At 37.9% G+C, this 10269-nt stretch overlaps 3 protein-coding genes across 3 annotated transcripts; all 3 read left to right on the top strand.

Annotated features, from left to right (window-relative positions):
• Positions 1-5618: 5618 nt before the first annotated feature.
• Positions 5619-6641, top strand: LOC126183963 (LWamide neuropeptides-like). The gene has a single exon (XM_049926313.1). The coding sequence runs from the start codon at positions 5619-5621 to the stop codon at positions 6639-6641; it is 1023 nt and encodes a 340-aa protein (XP_049782270.1).
• A 64-nt stretch (positions 6642-6705) lies between these two features.
• On the top strand, positions 6706-7446 carry LOC126183962 (uncharacterized). Its single transcript, XM_049926312.1, has one exon. The coding sequence runs from the start codon at positions 6706-6708 to the stop codon at positions 7444-7446; it is 741 nt and encodes a 246-aa protein (XP_049782269.1).
• A 131-nt stretch (positions 7447-7577) lies between these two features.
• LOC126183961 (LWamide neuropeptides-like) lies at positions 7578-8633 on the top strand. The gene has a single exon (XM_049926311.1). It carries the CDS (start codon positions 7578-7580, stop codon positions 8631-8633), a length of 1056 nt encoding a protein of 351 aa, XP_049782268.1.
• Positions 8634-10269: the final 1636 nt, after the last annotated feature.

Raw genomic sequence — 10269 nt, 5'->3', positions numbered from 1 at the left:
CGCAAACATGGCAAAAACGCAAATATGGCAAAAACGCAAATATGGCAAATCGCAAATATGACAATTCGCAAATATGGGAAAAACGCAAATATGGGAAAAACGCAAATATGGGTAAAATGCAAATATGGGTAAAATGCAAATATGGGAAAAACGCAAATATGGGAAAAACGCAAATATGGGAAAAACGCAAATATGGGAAAAACGCAAATATGGGAAAAACGCAAATATGGGAAAAACGCAAATATGGGAAAAACGCAAATATGGGAAAAACGCAAATATGGGAAAAACTCAAATATGTGGAAAACGCAAATATGTGGAAAACGCAAATATGTGGAAAACGCAAATATAGGGAAACCGCAATTATGGGGAAACCGCAATTATGGGGAAACCGCAATTATGGGGAAAACGCAATTATGGGGAAAACGCAATTATGGGGAAAACGCAATTATCGGGAAAACGCAATTATGGGGAAAACGCAATTATGGGGAAAACGCAATTATGGGGAAAACGCAATTATGGGGAAAACGCAATTATGGGGAAAACGCAACTTTGGGAAAAACGCAAATATGGGGAAAACGGAAATATGGGAAATACGCAAATATGGGAAATACGCAAATATGAGAAAAATGCAAAAATGGGAGAAGATAAACTTGTGGTACAACAAGAGGGAAGAATTGGTTGGTAGGACATAGTCTGAATAGTCAAAGGTTCACGAAATATATGAGAAACGCAAATATGGGAAAAACGCAAATATGGGAAAAACGCAAATATGGGAAAAACGCAAATATGGGAAAAACGCAAATATGGGAAAAACGCAAATATGGGAAAAACGCAAATATGGGAAAAACGCAAATATGGGAAAAACGCAAATATGGGAAAAACGCAAATATGGGAAAAATGCAAATATGGGAAAAATGCAAATATGGGAAAAACGCAAATATGGGAAAAACGCAAATATGGCAAAAACGCAAAAATGGGAAAAACGCTAATATGGGAAAAACACACATATGGGAAAAACGCAAATATGGGAAAAACGAAATATGGGAAAAACGCAAATATGGGAAAAACGCAAATATGGGAGAAACGTGTATATGGGAAAAACGCAAAATGGGAAGAACGCAAATATGGGAAGAACGCAAATATGGGAAGAACGCAAATAAGGGAAGAACGCAAATATGGAAAAAACGCTGATACGGGAAGAACGTAAATACGGGAAGAACGCAAATATGGGAAGAACGCAAATATGGGAAAAACGCAAATATGGGAAAAATGCAAATATGGGAAAAACGCAAATATCGGAAAAACGCAAATATGGGAAAAACGCAAATATGGGAAAAACGCAAATATGGGAAAAACGCAAATATGGGAAAAACGCAAATATGGGAAAAATGCAAATATGGGAAAAATGCAAATATGGGAAAAACGCAAATATCGGAAAAACGCAAATATAGGAAAAACGCAAATATCGGAAAAACGCAAATATCGGAAAAACGCAAATATTGGAAAAACGCAAACATTGGAAAATCGGAAAAATGGGAAAAACGCAAATATTGAAAAAACGCAAATATGAAAAAAATGCAAATATGGGAGAGGACAAACTTGTGATACATAGGAAATATGCCAAAGACGCAAATAAGGCAAAGACGCAAACATGGCAATGACGCAAACATGGCAATGACGCAAACATGGCAAAAACGCAAATATGGCAAATCGCAAATATGACAATTCGCAAATATGGGAAAAACGCAAATATGGGAAAAACGCAAATATGGGTAAAATGCAAATATGGGTAAAATGCAAATATGGGAAAAACGCAAATATGGGAAAAACGCAAATATGGGAAAAACGCAAATATGGGAAAAACGCAAATATGGGAAAAACGCAAATATGGGAAAAACGCAAATATGGGAAAAACTCAAATATGTGGAAAACGCAAATATGTGGAAAACGCAAATATGTGGAAAACGCAAATATAGGGAAACCGCAATTATGGGGAAACCGCAATTATGGGGAAAACGCAATTATGGGGAAAACGCAATTATCGGGAAAACGCAATTATGGGGAAAACGCAATTATGGGGAAAACGCAATTATGGGGAAAACGCAATTATGGGGAAAACGCAATTATGGGGAAAACGCAACTTTGGGAAAAACGCAAATATGGGGAAAACGGAAATATGGGAAATACGCAAATATGGGAAATACGCAAATATGAGAAAAATGCAAAAATGGGAGAAGATAAACTTGTGGTACAACAAGAGGGAAGAATTGGTTGGTAGGACATAGTCTGAATAGTCAAAGGTTCACGAAAAATATGAGAAACGCAAATATGGGAAAAACGCAAATATGGGAAAAACGCAAATATGGGAAAAACGCAAATATGGGAAAAACGCAAATATGGGAAAAACGCAAATATGGGAAAAACGCAAATATGGGAAAAATGCAAATATGGGAAAAATGCAAATATGGGAAAAACGCAAATATGGGAAAAACGCAAATATGGCAAAAACGCAAAAATGGGAAAAACGCTAATATGGGAAAAACACACATATGGGAAAAACGCAAATATGGGAAAAACGAAATATGGGAAAAACGCAAATATGGGAAAAACGCAAATATGGGAGAAACGTGTATATGGGAAAAACGCAAAATGGGAAGAACGCAAATATGGGAAGAACGCAAATATGGGAAGAACGCAAATAAGGGAAGAACGCAAATATGGAAAAAACGCTGATACGGGAAGAACGTAAATACGGGAAGAACGCAAATATGGGAAGAACGCAAATATGGGAAAAACGCAAATATGGGAAAAATGCAAATATGGGAAAAACGCAAATATCGGAAAAACGCAAATATCGGAAAAACGCAAATATCGGAAAAACGCAAACATCGGAAAAACGCAAACATCGGAAAAACGCAAATATCGGAAAAACGCAAATATCGGAAAAACGCAAATATCGGAAAAACGCAAATATCGGAAAAACGCAAATATCGGAAAAACGCAAATATTGGAAAAACGCAAACATTGGAAAATCGGAAAAATGGGAAAAACGCAAATATGGGAAAAACGCAAATATGGGAAAAACGCAAATATGGGAAAAATGCAAATATGGGAAAAACGCAAATATGTGAAAAACGCAAATATGGGAAAAACGCAAATATGGGTAATACGCAAATATGGGACAAATGCAAATATGTGAAAATAGCAAATATGGGAAAAACGCAAATATGGGAAGAACGCAAATATGGGAAAAACGCAATTATGGGAAAAACGCAAATATGGGAAAAACGCAAATATGGGAAAAACGCAAATATGGCAAAGACGCAAATATGGCAAAGACGCAAATATGGGAAAGACGCAAATTATGGGAAAAACGCAAATATATGGAAAACGCTAATATGGGGAAAACGCAAATATGGGGAAAACGCAAATATGGGGAAAACGCAAATATGGGGAAAACGCAAATATGGGGAAAACGCAAAAATGGGAAAATAGCAAATATCGGAAAAACGCAAATATGGGAAAAATTGCAAATGTGGGAAAATCGCAAATGTGGGAAAAACGGAAATATGGTAAAAACGCGAATATTGCAAAAACGCTAATATGGCAAATACGCAAATATGGCAAAAACGCAAATATGGCAAAAACGCAAATATGGGAAAAACGCAAATATGGGAAAAAAGGAAATTTGGAAAAAAGCAAATATGTGAAAAACGAAAATATGGGAAAAAAAAACGGGAAAATCGCAATAATGGGGAAGATAAACTTGTGGTACAACTTCACAAGAGGAAAGAATTGGTTGGTAGGACATGGACTGAATAGTCAAAGATTCACAAAATATATGATTAATGCAAATATGGGGAAAACGCAAATATGGGCAAAACGCAAATATGGGCAAAACGCAAATATGGGCAAAACGCAAATATGGGCAAAACGCAAATATGGGCAAAACGCAAATATGGGCAAAACGCAAATATGGGGAAAACGCAAATATGGGGAGAACGCAAATATGGGAAAAATGCAAATATAGGAAAAACCCAAATATGGGAAAAACGCAAATATCGGAAAAACGCAAATATCGGAAAAACGCAAATATCGGAAAAACGCAAATATCGGAAAAACGCAAATATGTGGAAAAACGCAAATATGCGAAAATAGCAAATATAGGAAAATAGCAAATATAGGAAATACGCAAATATGGGAAAAACGCAAATATGGGAAAAACGCAAATATGGGAAAAACGCAAATATGGGCAAAACGAAAATATGGGCAAAACGCAAATATGGGCAAAACGCAAATATGGGCAAAACGCAAATATGGGCAAAACGCAAATATGGGCAAAACGCAAATATGGGCAAAACGCAAATATGGGCAAAACGCAAATATGGGCAAAACGCAAATATGGGCAAAACGCAAATATGGGCAAAACGCAAATATGGGGAAAACGCAAATATGGGGAGAACGCAAATATGGGGAGAACGCAAAAATGGGAAAAATGCAAATATAGGAAAAACCCAAATATCGGAAAAACGCAAATATTGGAAAAACGCAAACATTGGAAAATCACAAAAATGGGAAAAACGCAAATATGGAAAAAACGCAAATATGGGAAAGACGCAAATATGGCAAAAACGCAAATATGGGGAAAACGCAAATATGGGGAAAACGCAAATATGGGGAAAACGCAAATATGGGGAAAACGGAAATATTGGAAATACGCAAATATGGGACAAACGCAAAAATGGGACAAACGCAAATATAGGAAAGACGCAAATACGGGAAAAACGCAAATATGGGAAAAACGCAAATATGGGAAAGACGCAAATATGGCAAAGACGCAAATATGGGAAAGACGCAATTATGGGAAAGACGCAAATATATGGAAAACGCAAATATGGGGAAAACGCAAATATGGGGAAAACGAAAATATGGGAAAAACGCAAATATCGGAAAAACGCAAATATCGGAAAAACGCAAATATCGGAAAAACGCAAATATCGGAAAAACGCAAATATCGGAAAAACGCAAATATCGGAAAAACGCAAATATCGGAAAAACGCAAATATCGGAAAAACGCAAATATTGGAATAACGCAAACATGGGAAAAACGCAAGTATTGCAAAAACGTAAATATAGGAAAAACGCAAATATGGGATAAACGCAAATAAGGCAAAAACGCAAATATGGGAAAAACGCAAATATGGGATAAACACAAATATGGGATAAACACAAATATGGGAAAAATGCAAATTTGGGAAAAATTAAAAAAATGGGAGAAGATAAACTTGTGGTACAACTTGGCAAGAGGAAAGAATCGGTTGGTAGGACATGGTCTGAATAGTCAAAGTTTCACGAAATATATGAGAAACGCAAATATGGGAAAAAAGCAAATATGGGAAAAACGCAAATATGGGAAAAACGCAAATATGGGAGGAACGCAAATATGGGAAAAAAGCAAATATGGGAAAAACGCAAATATGGGAATAACGCAAATATGGGAAAAACGCAAATATGTGAAAATGCAAAAATGGGAGAAGATAAAATTGTGGTACAACTTGACAAGAGGAAAGAATCGGTTGGTAGGACATAGTCTGAATAGTCAAAGGTTCACGAAATATATGGGAAAACCGCAAATATGGGAAAACCGCAAATATGGGAAAGCCGCAAATATGGGAAAACCGCAAATATGGGAAAACCGCAAATATGGGAAAACCGCAAATATGGGAAAACCGCAAATATGGGAAAAACGCAAATATGGGGAAAACGCAAATATGGGGAAAACGCAAATATGGGGAAAACGCAAATATGGGGAAAACGCAAATATGGGGAAAACGCAAATATGGGGAAAACGCAAATATGGGGAAAACGCAAATATGGGGAAAACGCAAATATGGGGAAAACGCAAATATGGGGAAAACGCAAGTATGGGGAAAACGCAAATATGGGGAAAACGCAAATATGGGGAAAACGCAAATATGGGGAAAACGCAAATATGGGGAAAACGCATATATGGGGAAAACGCAAATATGGGGAAAACGCAAATATGGGGAAAACGCAAATATGGGGAAAACGCAAATATGGGGAAAACGCAAATATGGGGAAAACGCAATTATGGGGAAAACGCAATTATGGGGAAAACGCAATTATGGGGAAAACGCAATTATGGGGAAAACGCAATTATGGGGAAAACGCAATTATTGGGAAAACGCAATTATGGGGAAAACGCAATTATGGGGAAAACGCAATTATGGGGAAAACGCAATTATGGGGAAAACGCAATTATGGGGAAAACGCAATTATGGGGAAAACGCAATTATGGGGAAAACGCAATTATGGGGAAAACGCAAATATGGGGAAAACGCAAATATGGGGAAAACGCAAATATGGGGAAAACGCAAATATGGGGAAAATGCAAATATGGGGAAAACGCAATTATGGGCAAACGCAAATATGGGGAAAACGCAAATATGGGGAAAACGCAAATATGGGGAAAACGCAAATATGGGGAAAACGCAAATATGGGGAAAACGCAAAAATGGGGAAAACGCAAAAATGGGGAAAACGCAAATATGGGGAAAACGCAAAAATGGGGAAAACGCAAATATAGGGAAAACGCAAATATAGGGAAAACGCAAATATAGGGAAAACGCAAATATAGGGAAAACGCAAATATAGGGAAAACGCAAATATAGGGAAAACGCAAATATGGGGAAAACGCAAATATGGGGAAAACGCAAATATGGGGAAAACGCAAATATGGGGAAAACGCAAATATGGGGAAAACGCAAATATGGGGAAAACGCAAATATGGGAAAAACGCAAATATGGGGAAAACGCAAATATGGGGAAAACGCAAATATGGGGAAAACGCAAATATGGGGAAAACGCAAAGATGGGGAAAACGCAAAGATGGGGAAAACGCAAATATGGGGAAAACGCAAATATGGGGAAAACGCAAATATGGGGAAAACGCAAATATGGGGAAAGCGCAAATATGGGGAAAGCGCAAATATGGTTAAAACGCAAATATGGGGAAAACGCAAATATGGGGAAAACGCAAATATGGGGAAAACGCAAATATGGGGAAAACGGAAATACTGGAAATACGCAAATATGGGACAAACGCAAATACGGGAAAAACGCAAAGACGGGAAAAACGCAAATATGGGAAAAACGCAAATATGGGAAAAACGCAAATATGGGAAAAACGCAAATATGGGAAAGACGCAAATATGGGAAAGACGCAAATATGGCAAAGACGCAAATATGGGAAAGACGCAAATATGGCAAAGACGCAAATATGGCAAAGACGCAAATATGGCAAAGACGCAAATATGGCAAAGACGCAAATACGGGAAAAACGCAAATATATGGAAAACGCTAATATGGGGAAAACGCAAATATGGGGAAAATGAAAATATGGGAAAAACGCAAATATGGGAATAACGCAAATATGGGAAAAACGCAAATATGTGAAAATGCAAAAATGGGAGAAGATAAAATTGTGGTACAACTTGACAAGAGGAAAGAATCGGTTGGTAGGACATAGTCTGAATAGTCAAAGGTTCACGAAATATATGGGAAAACCGCAAATATGGGAAAACCGCAAATATGGGAAAACCGCAAATATGGGAAAACCGCAAATATGGGAAAACCGCAAATATGGGAAAACCGCAAATATGGGAAAACCGCAAATATGGGAAAACCGCAAATATGGGAAAAACGCAAATATGGGAAAAACGCAAATATGGGGAAAACGCAAATATGGGGAAAACGCAAATATGGGGAAAACGCAAATATGGGGAAAACGCAAATATGGGGAAAACGCAAATATGGGGAAAACGCAAATATGGGGAAAACGCAAATATGGGGAAAACGCAAATATGGGGAAAACGCAAATATGGGGAAAACGCAAATATGGGGAAAACGCAAATATGGGGAAAACGCAAATATGGGGAAAACGCAAATATGGGGAAAACGCAAATATGGGGAAAACGCAAATATGGGGAAAACGCAATTATGGGGAAAACGCAATTATGGGGAAAACGCAATTATGGGGAAAACGCAATTATGGGGAAAACGCAATTATGGGGAAAACGCAATTATGGGGAAAACGCAATTATGGGGAAAACGCAATTATTGGGAAAACGCAATTATGGGGAAAACGCATTTATGGGGAAAACGCAATTATGGGGAAAACGCAATTATGGGGAAAACGCAATTATGGGGAAAACGCAATTATGGGGAAAACGCAAATATGGGGAAAACGCAAATATGGGGAAAACGCAAATATGGGGAAAACGCAAATATGGGGAAAACGCAAATATGGGGAAAACGCAAATATGGGGAAAATGCAAATATGGGGAAAACGCAATTATGGGGAAACGCAAATATGGGGAAACGCAAATATGGGGAAAACGCAAATATGGGGAAAACGCAAATATGGGGAAAACGCAAATATGGGGAAAACGCAAATATGGGGAAAACGCAAATATGGGGAAAACGCAAAAATGGGGAAAACGCAAAAATGGGGAAAACGCAAATATGGGGAAAACGCAAATATGGGGAAAACGCAAATATGGGGAAAACGCAAATATAGGGAAAACGCAAATATAGGGAAAACGCAAATATAGGGAAAACGCAAATATAGGGAAAACGCAAATATAGGGAAAACGCAAATATAGGGAAAACGCAAATATGGGGAAAACGCAAATATAGGGAAAACGCAAATATGGGGAAAACGCAAATATGGGGAAAACGCAAATATGGGGAAAACGCAAATATGGGAAAAACGCAAATATGGGAAAAACGCAAATATGGGGAAAACGCAAATATGGGGAAAACGCAAATATGGGGAAAACGCAAATATGGGGAAAACGCAAATATGGGGAAAACGCAAATATGGGGAAAACGCAAAGATGGGGAAAACGCAAAGATGGGGAAAACGCAAATATGGGGAAAACGCAAATATGGGGAAAACGCAAATATGGGGAAAACGCAAATATGGGGAAAGCGCAAATATGGGGAAAGCGCAAATATGGTTAAAACGCAAATATGGGGAAAACGCAAATATGGGGAAAACGCAAATATGGGGAAAACGGAAATACTGGATATACGCAAATATGGGACAAACGCAAATACGGGAAAAACGCAAAGACGGGAAAAACGCAAATATGGGAAAAACGCAAATATGGGAAAAACGCAAATATGGGAAAAACGCAAATATGGGAAAAACGCAAATATGGGAAAGACGCAAATATGGGAAAGACGCAAATATGGCAAAGACGCAAATATGGCAAAGACGCAAATATGGCAAAGACGCAAATATGGCAAAGACGCAAATATGGCAAAGACGCAAATACGGGAAAAACGCAAATATATGGAAAACGCTAATATGGGGAAAACGCTAATATGGGGAAAACGCAAATATGGGGAAAATGAAAATATGGGAAAAACGCAAATATGGGAATAACGCAAATATGGGAAAAACGCAAATATGTGAAAATGCAAAAATGGGAGAAGATAAAATTGTGGTACAACTTGACAAGAGGAAAGAATCGGTTGGTAGGACATAGTCTGAATAGTCAAAGGTTCACGAAATATATGGGAAAACCGCAAATATGGGAAAACCGCAAATATGGGAAAACCGCAAATATGGGAAAACCGCAAATATGGGAAAACCGCAAATATGGGAAAACCGCAAATATGGGAAAACCGCAAATATGGGAAAACCGCAAATATGGGAAAAACGCAAATATGGGAAAAACGCAAATATGGGAAAAACGCAAATATGGGAAAAACGCAAATATGGGAAAAACGCAAATATGGGAAAATCGCAAATATGGGGAAAACGCAAATATGGGTTAAACGCAAATATGGGATAAACGCTAACATGGGGAAAACGCTAACATGGGGAAAACGCAAATATGGGGAAAACGCAAATATGGGGAAAACGCAAATATGGGGAAAACGCAAATATGGGGAAAACGCAAATATGGGGAAAACGCATATATGGGGAAAACGCATATATGGGGAAAACGCAAATATGGGGAAAACGCAAATATGGGGAAAACGCAAATATGGGGAAAACGCAAATATGGGGAAAACGCAAATATGGGGAAAACGCAAAAATGGGGAAAACGCAAATATGGGGAAAACGCAAATATGGGAAAAACGCAAATATGGGAAAAACGCAAATATGGGAAAAACGCAAATATGGGAAAAACGCAAATATGGGAAAAACGCAAATATGGGAAAAACGCAAATATG

This window comes from Schistocerca cancellata, chromosome 4 (assembly GCF_023864275.1).
Source record: "Schistocerca cancellata isolate TAMUIC-IGC-003103 chromosome 4, iqSchCanc2.1, whole genome shotgun sequence".
Lineage (NCBI taxonomy): Eukaryota > Metazoa > Arthropoda > Insecta > Orthoptera > Acrididae > Schistocerca > Schistocerca cancellata.
Note: the sequence above shows the minus strand (reverse complement) of the source record. Positions and strands in the feature narration are given on the sequence as shown.